At 45.7% G+C, this 20528-nt stretch overlaps 1 protein-coding gene across 1 annotated transcript in view; it reads left to right on the forward strand.

Moving 5' to 3' along the window:
- The window catches only part of RPAP1 (RNA polymerase II associated protein 1), a 296667-nt gene that overhangs the window by 257926 nt on the left and 18213 nt on the right, over positions 1–20528 (forward strand). The window contains exon 21 of the mRNA XM_086937236.1: positions 216–358. Coding sequence (XP_086793362.1) covers positions 216–358 — 143 coding nt within the window. The remainder of the gene's footprint in view (positions 1–215; positions 359–20528) is intronic.

Below are 20528 nucleotides of genomic sequence, written 5' to 3' on the forward strand. Positions count from 1 at the left end.
TTGCTGTATATGACATGCACATTGTTAATGTTATTTTATTTTATTAAAACAAGCCAGCCAGTTCCTGTAAATATGTATGCTTAGTAAACTTGCTAATATGACTTTGCTCACCGCAGTTTTTGATTTTAACAATGATGATGCTAGTTCTGTATTGTAGTTTTCAAAAGAAGTGCTTCACTGTATTCCATGCTTTATTTTCATTCTTTTCTCCCTAGGCAGTTGCGTGCCCGGATCAGTTCCAGCATGCCTCTCTGTATCACAGTGCTGCCATGATGTTGCTTGGCCGCCTGCTGCCGGGTAGTGAGCACCTTGCTCACGAGCTCCTGTTGAGCTTCATCTTTAATGCCGAGTTCTTCCCGTAAGGCTGTAACTGCTGCAGTTCCTTTTATTATAATAATAATTACCTGTTTTTATTTTGCTCTTCATGCTGCTGTTATGCCACTTGTAAGTACTCTATTTACTGATCTCAGTGGATGGATATGAGATGGTAACAGTAGTTACCAACTGTTGATGTTAGCTTTTCTTTCGGAGCAGTTTGGCATATGACACATTTTTCTTTGTTGAAGGAGTACTCAGATTTTGTAGTTAGCAACACTGTCAGGAGGTAAAGATCCTCTGATACCACCTGCTTCGCTCATGTTTACAAATCTGAATCAACGGAACACCTGAAAATAAAAACCAATATTAAAATAAATTACCAATATGATGGCTAAAACACATCATTATAGATCTGCCACTTTGGAAAATGGCGGAAGTGTTTCTCTGAGGAGATCTTTTCGGTCTCTGTAAAACTACTTGATCCTCAAAAACCTACTTTTTGACATCAAAATGAAATATATAGGTCTCATGGTTCATCACTGTAATACATCCGCCATTTTTAGGTTTCGACCTGGCGAGGGCACGCAGTGCCCCTCCCAGATCGAAAACTTTTGTTAACAGTATGGATGTTCGGACCGCCTCTGTTTCCAATTGGCTAGCTCCATAAATGGACGCTAGCCATTGGGAGACAGAGGCTGTCAATCACGCTTTCTGGTGAAAACGCGATTCGGGGCGTTTCTGGGTCTTTTTTAAGCCCCGCCCCTTTTGCCGTGTGTCCCGGGCCGCGCTGTGATTGGCTGCAGGCCCGGGACACCCCCGTGACGTCATTTCCCGGGCCGCGCTGTGATTGGCTGCCGGCCCGGGACACCCCCGTGACGTCAGCCAATCACAGCACGGCCCGGGACCTGACTTGTTTCTTATTGTAACCATGCGGCGGTGGGCGGAGTTGTTTTTGTTTTTTTCGGCGCCATGTTGCTCTCATTCTGCGGCCGACCGACGTTGGAGGAAGTCCAGGTGGGTGAGTGCTTGTTTTTCCTTTTCCTTGTCTTCCCGCCCCCCCCCTCGCTGTCCTATGCCCCGTTCCCGCCCTCCCCCCCTCGCTGTCCTGTGCCCCGTTTCCGCCATCCCCCCCCCTCGCTGTCCTGTGCCCCGTTCCCGCACTCCCCTCGCTGTCCTGTGCCCTTTCCGCCCCCCTCCCCGTGTGCCCGTTCCCGCCCCCCCTCCCCTTTCACTTACCGATTATATTTAGTGAATAGATATATCTGCTGGTAAAACAAATCAGTTGGTTATAGTACTTTAAACAGAAATCGGTGTAATCATCTGCAAATTACAGATTGAAATCTTCGTGGGAAACACAATAAAATACGCTCACGGCAGACGGACGAATGCAACTTTCAGATAACAGGTATCGATTCCAGATAATATAATAAGATAATATAACTAAGTGATCAAAGGGTGAGTGAGTAAGATGATCAAGGGGAGCAAGTGAGTAAGGGGAACTTTGCAAAGACTCGTATATACCCTAAGAGTTTTAATAGCTGTGGGAAAACACCAACCTTCATTCTTCTAAGGTCGATAAAGTGTATATCACTGACTTCTTGCTGCTGTCCTGCCCACCCCCCCTTGTTCGTGCTTGCTGACTGTCCTATCTTCGCCCGCCCCCCTCCCGCTGTCTGTGCCCCCCCCTCCCGCTGTCTGTGCCTCCCCCCGCCGCCCCCCTCCGTGTGCCCGTTCACATTTGTAAATGCTTGTTGAAGCTGTTCAGAATCGGAAGCAAGGCAAACGTAATCGGATATTGGAAGTAATCTGCAGCGAGGAGGGAGGTAAGAGTAACTGTAAGCCCCTTTTTCGGGAACCTCCCGCCTGATTAGGGTTGGTTGCCATGTCTTCATGGGTTGCAAAACAAAATCAATGTGTCGTATGTTTCTCTCTGGGATGGCAAATCCATAAGGTTTATTACATTTTTCCTGGTTTATGGTTATGAAATAGCGCTTGGAAGGGGAAGACCCATTTCTAGCTTCACCTTGAAGGACTGGGTTCTTTGGACCCAGCGGTGCCAGGGCACAACACCTGAAACCTTCGTGGGTAACCTGCTCCGGCGTACAAGTCACAGAGACACGGGACACTTCCTTCGGCGTCAAAGAGTCAAGGTTTATTTACTGCAGGGAACACAGAAGTCACAGGAAGTACATCGAGTGTAGTTCGGGGAGACTGCTTCAAATTGTATTTGTGGATCGCTCCTTTTATACAGTTTTTACCCATAGGATAACATGATACACAATAGTTTACAACCTGGTTCCCACAAGTCGCTCTCAGAGGGGTCGCTTAGATCACTTTGAAACACACAAGATCCGGAACATAAGTGCGGAAACATTTGGCGGTTCCCAACTGTAAAAACCCATCTTCCCACCATTAGCAAATTCCAATCAGCAGTAAAGTAGATCGAAATAGGAACAAAGACAGGTGCAGAGGAAGACGGAGACAGTAGGGAGATCGGAAAGGGTGTAAAAGGGGAGGTGCCGGGAAGCACGAGATACAGGCATCAAAGGGACGTGCCTAATGAGATGCACGGCTGAGACAATAAGTCCGTGCGGCAAGATGAGCCTCGAGTGGCGCCATCTGCCTTACAGTAGCATCCCCCTCGTCATAAAGACACTTTCAAAGAACATGTGTCTTCCGCAAATATCTTGAGAGTCCCAGGGTCGCGAAGCGGACAGCGTCCGTTCGCTGACTACTTGAGGGCAAGAGACAAAATGGATGCCGTATCTAAGATGGAACCCGTGGGTACAGATGAAAAGCCCACGTAACAAACGAACGGTTTAAGTTAGCACAGCGAAACTGCGCACACTTACTAAACTCGTCATTTGCGGTTCATAGATACCAGACTCGACCATATTCGTGCGAGTCGAAAACACCACTTACAATTGTCACGGAACCTCAGACGCTCCTTTTGCCCTCATGTAGGCAAGCACTAGTCGGAATCATATTCGATATTCATCAGACCATCAAGATGTCGTTGTAGCATAGATCTGTCCAACCGAGTCCCCTTGGTAACAGATGGTTGTCTCATACACGTTGTAGCACAGAGGCCACATAAGGCAGGACCACACTGCACACAAAGGCAACACGTGAACAGGAACACTACCACAACCCCGATGATCGTCAGAATCTTCCAACCCCAAGTCGACATCAGGCCCCAAAACCAACCGAGTAGCGTCCAATCCCCTACATCCACGTGTATGGATTCGGAGATCTTATGCAACTTCGAGATGGCTTGATAGACAGTAGGAGCATTATCAGGTATGAAAATGCAACAGCTCGAATGGATCACTTTACATACCCCACCGCGATCTGCCAAGACGACATCTAAAACCATCCGGTTTTGTAACGTCATAAGTCTCTCTGCCTGAAGTTCTGTGGTGATATTACCAAGGGCACTGGCAGTGACATTAGCTGTCGATTCTACCACTCGAGTCAAATGTCTCAGGTTCCTACTATTAACCATAGGTCCCCAAAACGGGAGGAAACCCTTGAAAAAGTCTCCTGCCTCTTGACCGGCAGTATCCTCTTCGCTAATTACGCCTCGTACAACTCTAGTCTTATGGTAATCGGCATCTACAGTAAACGTCGGAGGCAACAGATTTGCAACAAAACATGAGCCCATGAAGTCTGAGGGCAACCATGTATATGCACGATCATGACAGATGAAGTACGTACCCTTGGCAGCCAGAAGCACAGGGATCGGGGACATTGACAGAACGTAACTTTCAGTGCAAGCACTTACTCCAAGTGAGGCTTGCGAACCACGACCCACGATACAAAGGTTACCAGTGTGGGGTACGACCCATATCGGAGGCGAGCTTTTAAGCTGCTCTTCATTAGTGAACGTACTATATTCCCCTCTATCCGGTGCCCTATAGGCTTGTACCTCTGCCTTAGGGATGAGAAAAACGTCATAGATCTCATCTTCCAAATCCTGTATTACCATCGATACCACCCACTGCCACGAAGTAGGACCCGGTTTGGGGGAACGTTCTAGAGAGGGGTGGAAACCTAGTGCGCTTCGAAGCATTGTTTGGTATGCTCGAGCTGACCCTTGGGAACTATACGGTAACACCAGATATGGAATTCCCTTACCCGTAGTATGTGGCATCAACCCACACACCCAACAATTAGTAGTGTTAACCACTAACTGATGCTGATGGAGGAGCTGGATAAAGGAATTGTTGCGGAATTCTACACGTCTAGCCTGTTCGTGTTCCGGTAAAATATGAAAGGAATGGGGAGAAGCAGTAGTAGCAGTAAAAGTAACGTTAGGGTAAGAAGTAGGAGTAGGGGTAGGAAGTAAAAAGTAAGACATAGCATAATACACCCCACCCGCCAAGAATGCAGAAGCAGTTAAAAACAGTACAAACAACTGGAATACAAAACATTTAGTACGACTAAGTTTCTGCAGTTTGACTCTATACGCCTGAGCTCCTTCCAAATCGTTCAGCTTCGAAAATGCCATTTCCCTACGACCGTCCGCAACGTTTCTTGACGCACTTCGTTCTGTGCAGCAATAGTCAATCCCCAGGAGTTCCTAGGAACCGACGGCCTTTAACCTAGCGTCAAGACCTACTGTCCAGAAGGAAGTACGCGCGCGGCCCTACGGCCCTCAATACACAATCTGTATTTTATTTAGCACAAAAAAAATCAGCTGTGGAAGGAAAAAGATACAGAAATCTCAATATATGTACAAACAATTTTCAATCATACGGAATGTTCAAAGTTAATCAGGGGAAACGAGGATATTGCAGTTATCAGTTTCAGCAAAGCAAGAAAACAATTTTATTTGTCCTTATTATGAGAACGCAAAGAATATCGATGTTTCCCGGGACGTGTCTGCTCGTCAAATAAAGGATCCGTTGAAGAGACAGCGTCCTGCTGATCAGTTTGTTGATTTGGTCTCGAGTCTTTTGCTGACAATGTTCCAACAGTGGCTTTCTGCTGCGCCGAGTGTTCACCAACAAGTTGTGCGTCGCTAAAAGGTACAAACGCCGGCAATGTCTCTGCTTCTGTTGACGCAATGCCTTTCCTCACCCACGGGTCTGCCGGCAAAGGAATAGGGACTCGCTTACAATGGGTAGCATGTACCCAGTTCTTCCGTCCCTCAAGACGAACGGCAGTCCTCGTGGCCAAGAGCACCTGGTGAGGTCCAACAAAACGGGGGTCCAGGTTCTTCTTGCGCGAAAAATTACGGGTGACAACCCAATCACCGGGCTGGAGCTGGTGGCCTGGACCCTCCGTCTGCGTCGGCAAGGCGTCATAAACCTGTTGATGAATTAACCTCAGTTTAGCAGTCAAGTCATGTAAGTAGTCAATCAACATCGGGTACTCAAGATCAACGAATATACCTGGCCTAGGAACCCCCCACACATTCGCAGGACGGCCGAACACTATTTCATAGGGACTAAGCCCTATTCGGGAGTGTACAGTCGCCCTAGTTGACAGTAATGCTAGAGGCAAAGCGTCAGGCCACGAAAGTCCAGTCGTAGCCTGAATCTTCGCTAATTTTAGCTTAAGGGTACCATTGTAACCTTCAACCAATCCAGCTGACTGGGGATGATTGGCGCTATGGAATTTTTGATTAATTCCAAGGCCCTTACACACACTCTTCATCACACTTCCAACAAACTCACTTCCGTTATCTGACCACACGACTCTAGGCATTCCATACCGAGGAAAGTATTCCTTCAGTAGGATTTTCGCAGTAGACAAAGCAGTATTATCTTTGAGGGGATAGGCCTCGATCCATCGGGAGAATGCGCAAACCACAACCAAAACATATTTCAGGTTATTGCATCGCTCCATATGGATGAAGTCCAATTGAATCACCTCAAAGGGATACGAAGGAGGAGCAAAACTGCCAGGGGGAGTTGGGGTTCCTTTGCCAGGGTTGTACATTATACACACCATACAATTCTTCACCAGACGTTCAGCACACTTCGTAATACCATCATTCTTCCACACATCAGCCAACAACTTGCAAATGCCTTTCGCGCTAATATGTGCTAACCCGTGTGCCATTGTTACAACGGCTAGTACATACGCATCCGGCAACATCCATCTTTTCTGATCTGACAAATCAATCCAGCAACCATTCACATCCAACCTTCCCGTACTTTCTTTCCACTTCATCTTTTCAGTGTCGGTGGCCTCATTCTGAATTGCTTTCACACTCTCTATAGTATTCTCACACATACTTGATTCTGTAGGCCACCTAACCGAATTCGTCACATACATTCGAGTGCTAAGGTTCCGGGCAGTCTCCTTAGCAATCTCATCTGCAAACGCATTACCACGACCAACATCATCCGTCACTTTACGATGCGCACTACATTTAACAATTGCAACTTGAGCAGGCAAAGTCAATGCATCCAAAAGATCGTTCACAAGCTGGCCATGCTGTATTTTCGTGCCATGTGACGTCAAGAAACCACGTTCTCGCCACAATCGTCCGAAACTATGCGCTACACCGAAAGCATACTGACTATCGGTGTACACATTCACACGTTTACCTTTTGCTAATACACATGCTCTAGTAAGAGCGATCAGCTCTGCAGCTTGGGCAGAATTCTGATTCAATCTCGCAGTCTCAACAACAGTATTCAATGTCACCACAGCATAAGCAGTAGTCACATCACCATTCGGCAATTTAAAACATGACCCATCCACATACAGGATGCCATCCGGGTCTTCCAATGGGGTGTTTTTAAGGTCCACACGACCTTTTGTTTCCTCCTCTGTCCGCAAGTAACAGTCATGTTCTGTTACTGCATCTGACTCTGCACTAATTGGTAACAAAGTTGCCGGATTTAGGACATTACAACGTTTTATCTGAATGTGGCTTGCCAAGAGCGTCAATTCGTACCCAGATAACCTCGCACTCGTCAAGTGCTGAGTTTTCGTACGGTTCAAAAGAGTATCGACTGCATGCGGAACCATCACCGTAAGCATATTATCCATGACCAATCCTGCTGATTGTCGGATGGAGACCGCAGCTGCCGCAGTTGCTCTCAAACAACTCGGCAATGCTCTAGCTACTGGGTCTAAGGTCGAGGAAAAATATGCACATGGACGTTGCTTACCACCAAAAGGTTGCGTTAAGACGCTTAAAGCACAACCTTCCCTCTCGTGAACATATAACGTGAACGGTTTACTGTAATCAGGGGTACCTAACACAGGAGCCGAACACAATGAATCACGTAATTCAGAAAAACTTTTCTGACATTCTTCCGTCCATGGTAAAGGAGTCGAAACATCCTTGCACGTAAGAGCCACCAATGGTTTCGCTAGCAATGAAAAATTAGGAATCCACTGCCTGCAGTACGATGTGATACCTAGAAAGGCACGCACATCTCTTTGGGTTTGTGGCACAGCCATGCGCGCAATCGCTGCAATTCTCTCTGGGGTCAATCTCCTTCCCTCCTTTGACAATAAGTGACCTAGGTAGGTTACTTCTTGACAACAATATTGGAGTTTAGAAGGTGACACCTTGTGATTTAACTCACAGAGATGTTGCAGCAACGACACTGTAGCAATTTTGCAAATGTCCTGAGTATCAGCAGCCACCAATAAGTCGTCGACGTATTGGATTAAAGCCGCACCAACCGGCAACCTAAACGCATCTAGTTGACCCTTCAAAGCTTGACTGTAAATCGATGGACTTTCACAGTAGCCCTGAGGAGCGCGTTTGAACCGGAAGCTACGTCCTCCAAGAGAGAAACCGAAAAGGTCTCTACTCTCCTCGGCAATCGGGATGCTGAAAAACGCATTTTTCAAATCAATCACCGAAAACCATGAAGCAGTAGCTGGAATCAGAGTCAGCAGCGCCGTGATGTCAGGCACAACAGGGAATTGAGGAACCACAATTTTATTTACCTCCCGTAAATCGATAACAAAACGATAAACAGGCGGTTTGGTAGGATCAGTACGTTTAAGAATGGGCAGTACAGGGCTGTTGCACACGTTTCCCCGTGTCTCCTCAATAACATCTTTCTCGATCAAATCATAGATGATCGCTAACAAAGCTCGTTCACCATCAAGGGAGATACGGTACTGGGGAATACGTGGCAATCGCACATTCGATTTCAACTGAACAACATAAGGGGAGATATCAAGTAGGCCCACATCGTTTGGACCCGTCGCCCACAAAGACGCAGGAAGAGAATCCAATTCCGGTGGAAGCTTATCGAGGGACAAATACATGGGAGAGACTACTTTCTCTCCGAACGTAAGCTTTACACCCGCAGGAGAACAATACAAAGTTGCATACAAACGTTTAAGCAAATCCAGACCCAAAAGATTTTCACCACAACCAGTAGTCAAAATCAATGGAGCTTCGAGCTCACGAGGCCCAATTGTAAGGGGCAAAGGGCGCGAAACTGGATTGCTAACAGGGGCGCCAGAGAATCCAACGGATACATTTGTTAAGCCAGACAAAGGTGCGCCAGGGAGTTTCGAATGCATGATAGAACTTTTCGCTGCACCAGTGTCCAACAGAAAAGGCTCAACGACGCCCGATGTAGCAACTGCGACGTAAGGCCCTCTCTGATCAACCGGAACTGATACCACTCCCTCTCCTTGTCTTTGGCCGTCCTAGTAATTACTGTCGTCAGTTCCCTGATCGACGTAATAATCGTCTACATTGTACTGTGCAGATCGTCCTTGCGATGATCCACGTTGATCGAAACAATTATTAGAATTTGATGAGTTGTCAGAGCGGTCGTTCTGAGCACCACGACCTCTACCACGTGATGCGTGCTGTGCACCACCACGACCTCCTCTAGACGAATTACCACCACTACGGTCATTTAAAGCAGGACAATTGAATTTAATGTGTCCCTCCTGTCTACAATAAGCACATTGATTGTACCCTAATGAAGATCTCTGAAAAGATGAATCATTACGCGGCTGCGATCGATTCGATTGCGACTGCGATCTATTCTGCTGAGGCGCATTCTGATTAGAACGCGGCGGATATGCTTGTTGTAACAACACTTTAGTTTTCAGCTCTTTCGTCTTTTTATCGGCACGGTCATTTTCCTCTTTCTCTCTATTTTCGTAGTATTGTGCCGTAGCCAGAATCTGAGCTGAGGTAGAAACGGCCCACGCACTTTCTGAATTCTTCAATTTATTGCACAAGTCGGGCAATAAGTTCGATACGAATTTATCCACAAACAACCTCTGTCCACCCTCAGTACCCATATCCTGCCCACTATGATCGACGAATGTTTCCTCGAACCTCGTAAAGAAGTCTGAAACACTCTCATCTTTCTTCTGCTTACAGGCTGACAACTTGTCCCAATTTACCCTCATAGCTGGCATAAGCGTTTTCATTAATGTAATGATTCGCTGGGGAAGAAGTTCAATCAACTGATCGGGTTTAGTAGCAGCCACTTGTCCAGCGTCTGCCGCTGTAATGGCAGCCCAATCACCACCTAATTCATTCGCGTGATCTTGGTGACGAATCTTGGCCCATACCGGTTGCGGTACGACATTGCCAAACAACATGTCGATATCGGCCAGATTCATTATCGTAGCGTCTACGAGCTGCGATAATTCTTTGTAATACCCCGCAGGATTTTTGCGAGGATCAGGCAAAGTTTGTTTCACCTGAAGCACTTCCGATCGTTTCCAAGGGAGGTGTATCCACACTCTCTGGAAATGTGCTGGTATTGGAGCATTAGCATTAGTATTATCAGCGGGTACCCAAACTGGCGGAACTTCACGCATAGGATATTGGCCAGACCCATCTCGTTGTTCAATGTCCTCAACGAACAATGCATGAGGAATAGGAGCGGGACGAAGAGATAGCAACCGCTCAATAGCACGTCGGACATTAGTGTCGACTATCAGTCCAGCTGCGAACTGAAGCCGAAGATTAGACAGGGCAGTCAGCACCTCGTCAGGCGCAACAGCCGCTATCTGATCATGTAAAAGTTTACACATTTCGTCAAACACATATCTCTGAGTCGGTATGTTGAATTGACTAAATGTTTCAAGAACAACACGGGGTGGATTTCTCTGCGGGTTGTCCATCCAACCCATCGCCATATTGTACAGTGCAGCGCGTTCTCTATTAGCAGGAAGCTGGCTACGTCTCTGAGGACCATCGGAACCAGCAGACCCAAAAACAGGTCCGAGTGACTGAAAGAAGCTAGCCGCAATGGGAGAATTACGATTACGAGTAGAGGGACAAGAATAAGACACAGGACTAACAAGAGAAGGAGTAGAAACGTTAGCAACAACAGGGGTTAACAACACAGGAGCAGTAGTGTGAGCAGGAGTATGTGGAAGCGGAGGAGCAGTAGGAATAGACACAGGCACAGGAGCAGGAACAGTCGGAAGAGCGGGTGCAGGTTGAGGAACAGGCGGAGGAATAACAGGTGGAAGAACAGGTACGGCAGGGACCACAGGAGCTGCGGTACCCTGTACGTACGGAGGTGGCGACTTCATAAGATAGGACATTAAAGGATCCTCAACTGCCTCTTCCTTCTTATCCGACTCCGTAGGCAAAACAGGATAGCATTTGTCTATGGACATACGCTGCAGCCTCTCAAACACTTCCTTATCCTTATCTTCCTTATCACGCTGAAACTGCTCAGCTTTCTTTACAATAGTAGCAACAGTATCTCGCTGACTACATTTATTTTGTCTGATCTCTTTCTGTCGGGCTTCTTTGCGCCAGAACCGAAAGGCATCAAACATGGCCGGCCTTGATTTACGTTCGAACAACTTTATTTCCAAATTATCTAAGATCGACGCTTCGAAGCTACCGTGAGGTGGCCAACGAAGATCGCCGTCTTTCTTTGTATATTTGATCCAATAATCGTTAAAAGCAATCGGGCCTAGCCCATGTTTGCTATATAAGTCATATGTAGGAGTTCCAACCGGAGGTATCGGACACGAGTCCTCCAGCAGGGAATCCGCACCACAAGGTCTAAAGCAACTGAACAAAGTACTGCGACCAGGCATCTTGCACACTAGCCGAGTTTCACAAACTTCAAGGGTTACGGGATTTCGGGATTTACCAAGTCCCAGCAAAGAACTAAACCCTCGGTCTTTGGCGGCTGCAGTCGTCAAACAAATACAACAACAACAAAGTACGCTAGCAAAGTGTCACCGACAAAAACACTCACACAGCGTGTACAACAAAGACACCCGCTAAAGTGTCTACAACAAAAACACTCGCTAAAGTGTTTACAACAAAGACACTCGCTAAAGTGTCTACAACCAAGAACTCTGGGAGCGACCCACAAATACTTAACTCAAAGATCAATGGCGTCCCCAGGAAGGCCCGTCAATCGTCTCGCTATACCAAGGTCTACGCCAGGCGCCAAAACAGGTCTACAGTCAGGGCAGCAGTCCGTCGCAGCCGTTAGGAGGCGGGAATCTTCGCGGGAAAAGTCTTCGGGCCACTTATTTCGACAACAGGATCGATGAAGCGGGGTGCACCTTCCCTCGGAGATTTCACACGAAGTTCCTCACGATCGTCGGGCTTGGACCGGTACCACTGATGCAGCCCCACGTTGGGCGCCAACTGAAGGACTGGGTTCTTTGGACCCAGCGGTGCCAGGGCACAACACCTGAAACCTTCGTGGGTAACCTGCTCCGGCGTACAAGTCACAGAGACACGGGACACTTCCTTCGGCGTCAAAGAGTCAAGGTTTATTTACTGCAGGGAACACAGAAGTCACAGGAAGTACATCGAGTGTAGTTCGGGGAGACTGCTTCAAATTGTATTTGTGGATCGCTCCTTTTATACAGTTTTTACCCATAGGATAACATGATACACAATAGTTTACAACCTGGTTCCCACAAGTCGCTCTCAGAGGGGTCGCTTAGATCACTTTGAAACACACAAGATCCGGAACATAAGTGCGGAAACATTTGGCGGTTCCCAACTGTAAAAACCCATCTTCCCACCATTAGCAAATTCCAATCAGCAGTAAAGTAGATCGAAATAGGAACAAAGACAGGTGCAGAGGAAGACGGAGACAGTAGGGAGATCGGAAAGGGTGTAAAAGGGGAGGTGCCGGGAAGCACGAGATACAGGCATCAAAGGGACGTGCCTAATGAGATGCACGGCTGAGACAATAAGTCCGTGCGGCAAGATGAGCCTCGAGTGGCGCCATCTGCCTTACAGTAGCATCCCCCTCGTCATAAAGACACTTTCAAAGAACATGTGTCTTCCGCAAATATCTTGAGAGTCCCAGGGTCGCGAAGCGGACAGCGTCCGTTCGCTGACTACTTGAGGGCAAGAGACAAAATGGATGCCGTATCTAAGATGGAACCCGTGGGTACAGATGAAAAGCCCACGTAACAAACGAACGGTTTAAGTTAGCACAGCGAAACTGCGCACACTTACTAAACTCGTCATTTGCGGTTCATAGATACCAGACTCGACCATATTCGTGCGAGTCGAAAACACCACTTACAATTGTCACGGAACCTCAACCTGTTAGCTGGTTGTTTCCGTGGACACGCATAAACCATGCAGTGCGCTGTAACTACAGCTGGCTGATCTTAGAAAACGAGTTTATTAGCACGCTGGCATGGGTTGCGTAGTGTAGTAAACAACATTGGTACTAGAACCATTGAGTTAAATATTATTCTAGTTCATCCGGTAGCGAGAGCTCCACTTCACCGGTGTTGAGTACCAGTTTACAGCTTGTTTGATTTGGAACTCGAGGGCCGGATCATATTGCAACATGGTCCACATCAAATCTGTCATCACGGTAAATAACGCTACAAAAGTTTGGTTTATACTGTATGTGAATGTAGGTTGTCCGGAAGTGTTTTAATACAACCCCGAAATGATGGTAATTACAGAGGACGTGAAATGCTCCGGAATGTTTTTTTTCTTATTGCAACCCTTAAAATGTATGGGTGGGGGGAGATTCCCTAAAGGGGGGATTGCCTAGCACGGTGTGTCCCACGTGATTAGGTGCGAGGCTTAAACTTGTAAACAAAATTTCTGCAATTCCCATAGTTTGCCATCCAGCCAGTATTTTGATTCTTCACTGAGCGTTAACTGTTGATAACTGTTGAGGGTGATTGAGTAACAGTAATGATTCTGTTACAAATAATTGATATTCAGATATTTACATTTTGAAACTGTGAGACAATTAAACATTATTAAGGCCGGTGGAAGAGGTAGTCTTCTTAATCGCTCCCGTTATGTTCACTCTTTTAGGCATCACGTTGCTGCCTCCTTCCCGACCCCCAATCCGTCTCCTCCATCCTGACCACGAACCTCCCGCGGCCAAAACAGCAGAAATGCGGCACAGCGCTCCCCCTAACTCAGCAATGAAACTCCTCGCTGCCTCTTCCCCAGGCTGCCTAAACATGGTGTCCACCCTTCCACATGAGCCCCCCAAGGAGACCAATCACACTGCCCAGGTTCCGCAGGACGGTAAACAACGCAGAGACCCCAACCCAACCGCACCCCCTCCAAAGACGGCAGCTCCGAGCCTTCGCCTCCCCTCGCCCCGGAAACCCTGCCATCCCCACTGTCCTGTTACGCCACACCCTATGCTCCCGAGCCCCATCTCAGCATCCGCAACACCGTCCTGTCCGTCTGTACTTTTTTCACCCCCACTCCCTCCCTAACACTTTCCTTTCACTGCTCCGCTCTTTCATACTTCAATCCTTTAACCCTTCCTATATTCCTTTCTCATTCTTTCTTTGCCATCCAGTTTATTTGCAGCGTTTACTTTTACATGCCGTCCTTCACTTACAATTGAGTGAACAAGTGAACTTAATTTCTACAAGCCCCAAAATGCATCACAAAAGTGCTGAATTCAGACTGGCGAGATCCTCACGCTCTGATCTGGGACACGCCAGGGCTCTCGGCATAAGCTTCTTCTTGGCATAACAGAATCTAGTTGTGTGATCAGACTGGCAGAGGGAGCAAGGTTGGAAGAGTGGGGAGAGGAGCTTCAGGGAGGCATCAGAGCAGTCACTGACGTACCCCTTCTGGACATTGTCTAGAGATATCATTGTTATCAGGCAAGCTATGTCCTCGTGACATGGAGTCATCCGGTCATCCTAGGCAGACTTTTGAATGTGGCAGTGAGGTCGAAGGCGACGATGCCAGCAGAGGGCGTGTCCAATGGAAACCTGAAATAGGTAGATGTATGTGTGGGGGGGCTCTGTGTGTGTGTGTGGGGGGGGGGGGCTCTGTGTGGGTGTGTGGGGGGGCTCTGTGTGGGGGGCTCTCGGTGTGTGTGTGTGGCATTTGCGAGAGATTAAGCTATTGGCATTGTAAATGACAATGCCATTTATTTATCTGTTTTCAAAACCAACACAAAAATAAAAATGTTGTCATTTACAATGCCAATAGCTCTAACTTTTGCAAAGGCGAAACCGTTGCATTGTAAATGCTTGTTAAAAATGTCATCCAGAAATTTCGGCCCGGATTAGCAATTTCATCCAAGGTACATTACTTCTCAAAACCATAAATCAAAAATGAAAAACTCTGGACAGCAATTTCTTTACAGATGTATATCAAGGCCCCAGGGCGTTAATCCAATTATGAGATCCACCAGCAACACGTGAATCTCTTTACTTTCACTCAGAGATTTTGATTCTTGAAAACAGTTGAAATTTCATGTTGAAAGGCTGTGGGAAAAATTAGCAATTACTGAAACATTCTTATCCTGAATTCCGAATTTCCCTCAGTAATTCTTGAGTTGACTCTCGTCATTCAACTTAAATTGTATTTTACCCACCTCCAGGGTTACCGCTACGCCCAGTATCTGTAAATGTGGGGTGGGGAAAGTGAGGCGCATTTACCATGCCTCTCATAGTAAGAAAAACAGACTTCTCCAACATTGGATCTTTCATAGATTCACATGCTTAGATTATTCCCTATCGGCATCCTTCGAACCCTCATTAAATAATATTAGCATATCATTTGTACCTTTATACTTAACATTGAAAAATGCAAACACTTTTGCATCCCATCTACCTCGTTATAAATTACACTAACACCAGTCAATCAAAGACCCAGCCATTCACATGCTTCCCTGCTAAAGTATTTCACCTGTCAGATTTTTCCCCACACATGGTCAGTTGAGGAATGCTCAAGAGATGTCTCGATTTCATGAAGGCAATCAAATATTTGAACATTCTAAGCTGCTAAAAGCTTCAGAAACAGGATGGCAGACCGCTATGAAAGAGACTCTCTTTTGAAAGTCTGCAAAACTTGTGGAAAGAAAACACCAGATGCCTCTACTGTCTCCACCCAGGTCATGCTCCTGCTGAATGTGACACGTACATGACTTTTTTTGCAAAAGACTCTTAAAGACAGAGAGAGAAGAATAGTGTATGATGTTGTTGTGGAAACGTCTAAGGCCTGTACCTCTAGGGCCCAACGTGAGTCATCAAAAACAGCTCAAAAGAAGACAAAGTCAGTCTTCCAAGCTAGCCCGCCTTTAAGGGTCTGACATCTAGACAGCTGCTATTTGACATTCCTAAGAAAGACCATAGGTGAGGAAAAATGCCACTCTGAAAAAACTAAAAGAGCATTACCTCAGGAATGTGAGGCCAACATTAAAAAGATATCTAAGACCTTCTGACACACAGCGCAGAATATAAAGACATTTTTGCCATCACTCCCTATGGAAGGCACTGTTCAACCCTCATCAAAGACTGCTGCACTGTTAATGAAGCAAGAACCACAACCAAAGTCAGTATAACCATCAGCAACTTCAAATATATCATCAATGAGACAGCGATGAGCATATCATCAGGCTCTGTTGATGAGACACTTGTCACTGACAAAAACGGGATGTCCTTTGTTGACGAGACTATTGTTGTCCTATAAGCAGCCACTGTCGACAAAATGATCATCATCTGATCCAAAGCAGTCTACGAAATTCCCAACATCAGCCACTTGTACAACTACCACATAATCATTGTCCGTGATCATACCAGTGTTATCTTTTGGTTTCCTCAGCATCAGCAATCTTGACTCTACCTAAAGTCTTACCATCGTAGTCATTAATTGTTTCCCATATTCCTTTATGACCCTAAGAAGATCGAAAATTATGCTTTGTCTGGCAGGAATGTGAAGATAAAGACCAGCATTGAGATGAGATTCAGGTGTTTTCAGTAAAGAAAAATGTCATTGAGACGAAAGAGAAGTTACAAACCCAAAGGATTTAAATATTGAATATGTAGATTATGTGGAGGAGAGAAAGATTAATATGATCATCAGAACAAACCGTCTTATAAGTCACATGGGCTGATAACTCTTAAATTTACCACAGTTACAAGTAGTGCATATGCTATATTCCTTTCATTTACCTATTTCTGCGATTGAAAAACTGTGTTTTCTATTCGATTTTAAAGAGACATTAAACAGCAATGCAAGGTCCATATCCATATTAAACTGCATTTGGGAAGAAACCCAGCAGACGATAATGAATATGGCTGTAACTTCCTTCAATTTGTCCTGAATAGAGAAGTAAGAAAAAAACCTCTTCAGTGCCTGGTTGCATTCTGGATCAAGTTAAAACCGAATCAGTAGGATCTGCAGTGGTCCAACGGAGATCCCGAAATCCTTCTATGCTGTGCACAGCTCAGATGAATACAAACGGAAGAAAGTGGGGCTCCTTGGAAAGAAGGTCAATGACGCAGTAAAGATCACAAAAGCGTCAGCCATGGTGGCTAGATGTGATAGGCAATTATGGAGTCATCTGGGACCTCTAATTGATAGTTTACCAGAAAATAATGAAAGTCCGAAAATGAACGCTATTATTTATTAATGGAGAACATGTGTAATCTACATTGAAAGATCCGGCTATTGACGCATGTAGACAGACAGGCATCGCAACTGCAATGTGACGTTAAGGTTGGCTGAGGAGCACCTCTTAAAGATCTGAGGTCGAAGATGATGAATATGCTTGTTGACCGTAATAATATTTTTGCAATGAAGATTGACGATTCACTTCAGTTAATTAACACCTGTACAGCCAAGCCACCTGGTGTTCTCCAAGTTAGATAGTCTTTTCGCTGCTACAGATGCCAGAATTGGGTGCTATTCCAACAGGGAAACTACTTTCACCCATGCAAGCAATATGGCAACAAAGGCCACTGAAACAGCATAATCGGCAAGGGAAGTCGTTACAGCAATGAAAAGAAAACCAGGCATCCGAGTAAGACTACATATGCAGAAGAACTGACTCAATAAGGTCAATATCTGCTCATCTCAAGCTGGCCGTTGGTGGAAGAATATCTCATTACTTAAGAAACTGTCAGATAATCACTTTGGATAAGTGGGTTTTGGACATAGTCACATTTAGTTGTACACTGGAGTTTGTGTTGTTCCTTTTTTGGAAATAAATGTGGAGGTTTTTCTTCAAACAACGAAAATAATTGCTTCAGGAAATTTCCAAATTACTGAAGAAAGGGGATATAGAGCAGGTTCCAACTTCACAGAAGAAGCTAGGATTCTTTTCAAGGCTTTTTTATTGAACAAATAAGGAGGATGGTGGACACTTTTAGACCTCAGAAAAATAAATACATTTATAAAGAAACAGAGCTTCCTACTGATAACCTTCCAAAACCTTCTGCCCTTTCTGCAGAAAGGAGATTATCCAACATCCCCTTGATCTCAAAGAGGAGTACGTTTACATCCCAATAAATGTGAACCTTAGAAAGTAACTATGATTCATGGTAGCAGGCCATCACTACCAATTCAAGGCACTACATTTTCCACTTAAATCAGCCCTTTGTGCATTCATAAATTTCACAGCCCCAATGCAGTATAGCTATAAAGGAACAACTGCATAGTCGATCCCTACTTAGACGACTGGCTAATCAAAGGACCAGAGTTGCCAGCATGTGTCTGACAAAACAGTAGCAACCCTTTTGAGCCTTGGCTATCAGCCCAACAAAATAAAGCCTTTTTCAATCCACGGACGGGATTTTCTTAGGTACCAAAAGCAAGGAAAAAGCTTTTCCATCCCAATCGATGGGAAAGAAACTGATACGGCAAGCAACTGTTCTAGTATCAGTATGCAAGACAATGATGCACATCGTCAAGTCAGCTTTGGGGACCATGTCGCCGTGTATCTTACTCGTAGTTCAATGTTGCTTGAGGATAAGGATACTTCAAGAGCAGCTGAATACGCAGTGGCTTCAAATAAAAGATGATTGAAATAATATAATGCACATGTCACCATTGATTAAACATGTTCGCACATAGTGGTAAGAACATTTTCAAATACTAACCATTAGTCCCTTCAAAACGTCAAAGATTTCGGACTGATGGCGCTTTATTAACATGATAGGGAACTGACATGCTGAATTTGAACACCTCAGAAAAGGGGGTGGTGATGAACAGAGTGTCTGAATTAAGCAGACCACTCTTACCCAGTCCAAAGATCAGGGCTTGATCCATCACCGTTATTTATCTCACTGCCCCATCCCAGCTCAGAATCTGGCTATATGCAAATCAGTATGTCCCTGGCCCAGTGCATCATGGGAACAGGGCAGACTCCCTTTTCCACCCCTTGTTGTAAATATTTTTGTCCACCCTAAGCGTGGAAGGGTATTCTCAGATGTGAGACCCTTGCTCATTGCACCATCAGGATTCAAGTAAACCGGGCCGAAGACGGCTGTAATGCCAGAAAACGGTCTCCGGGAGCTTGTTTCCTTCCCAGTGTAAGAATTGGCTTTTGTAGTTTGGGTTGCCCTGTTCCCATCATGCACTGGGACAGGAACAGACTAATTTGCATACAGCCAGGTTCTGAAACTGGGATGGTGCAGTGAGCTAAAAAACGGTGTTGGATCTAGCCCTGATCTCTTGACTGGGTGAGAGCTTTCTGCTTAATTCAGAGACTCTGTCCCTCACCACCCCTTGTTGTAAATATTTTTGTCCACCCTAAGCGTGGAAGGGTATTCTCAGATGTGAGACCCTTGCTCATTGCACCATCAGGATTCAAGCAAACCGGGCCGAAGACGGCTGTAATGCCAGAAACCGGTCCCCGGGAGCTTGTTTCCTTCCCAGTGTAAGAATTGGCTTTTGTAGTTTGGTTTGCCCTGTTCCCATCATGCACTGGGACAGGAACAGACTAATTTGCATACAGCCAGGTTCTGAAACTGGGATGGTGCAGTGAGCTAAAAAACGGTGTTGGATCTAGCCCTGATCTCTTGACTGGGTGAGAGCTTTCTGCTTAATTCAGAGACTCTGTCCCTCACCACCCCTTGTTGTAAATATTTTTGTCCACCCTAAGCGTGGAAGGGTATTCTCAGATGTGAGACCCTTGCTCATTGCACCATCAGGATTCAAGCAAACCGGGCCGAAGACGGCTGTAATGCCAGAAACCGGTCCCCGGGAGCTTGTTTCCTTCCCAGTGTAAGAATTGGCTTTTGTAGTTTGGTTTGCCCTGTTCCCATCATGCACTGGGACAGGAACAGACTAATTTGCATACAGCCAGGTTCTGAAACTGGGATGGTGCAGTGAGCTAAAAAACGGTGTTGGATCTAGCCCTGATCTCTTGACTGGGTGAGAGCTTTCTGCTTAATTCAGAGACTCTGTCCCTCACCACCCCTTTTTGTAAATATGAATTTGAACGCCAAGAGATTATGCTCCGAGACGAACTCAAGTGTCAAATAAACCTTCTAGAACTAAGATCAGTGAGACTAGTCCTCAAAGTATTTTTTTCCTGGCAGTACAGATAAGGCATGTGTTGATTCATACAGACAGCACCTATACCATGCTTTATATAAGGAAGCAAGGAGGTATGAGATCCCAGCCCATGTCGAGAGAAACTCAAAGTGTAGAAATGGGCAATTGACAACTAAGTCAAATTGTCAGCAGAACATGAGCAGGGAATACTCAACAATGTAGCAGGCATACTGAACAGAATCTAGACAAATTGTCATTAATAAGAAATAGACGGCAAACAATTAACACTAGTCTTCCTAAAATAGGGCACACCAGTGTTGGACAGTCCAATTACTTTTGTATAAAAAAGCATGAGCAGTCTGTAGGGATTTGCTCCCCTTATTGCATGCTTATTGTTTTTTTTAGGGTGGGATTATCTGAATTTATGAATCGGAGTTAATGAATTGCTCCCCTTTTGTTGATCTATCAGAAGAAAACAAGACATTTGCAAGCAGTTGGCTAGGCCTAAGGTCAGAGGGAGAGGCAT

The sequence above is a fragment of the Lissotriton vulgaris genome, chromosome 9, assembly GCF_964263255.1.
Source record: "Lissotriton vulgaris chromosome 9, aLisVul1.2, whole genome shotgun sequence".
In the NCBI taxonomy this organism is placed as follows: Eukaryota; Metazoa; Chordata; class Amphibia; order Caudata; family Salamandridae; genus Lissotriton; species Lissotriton vulgaris.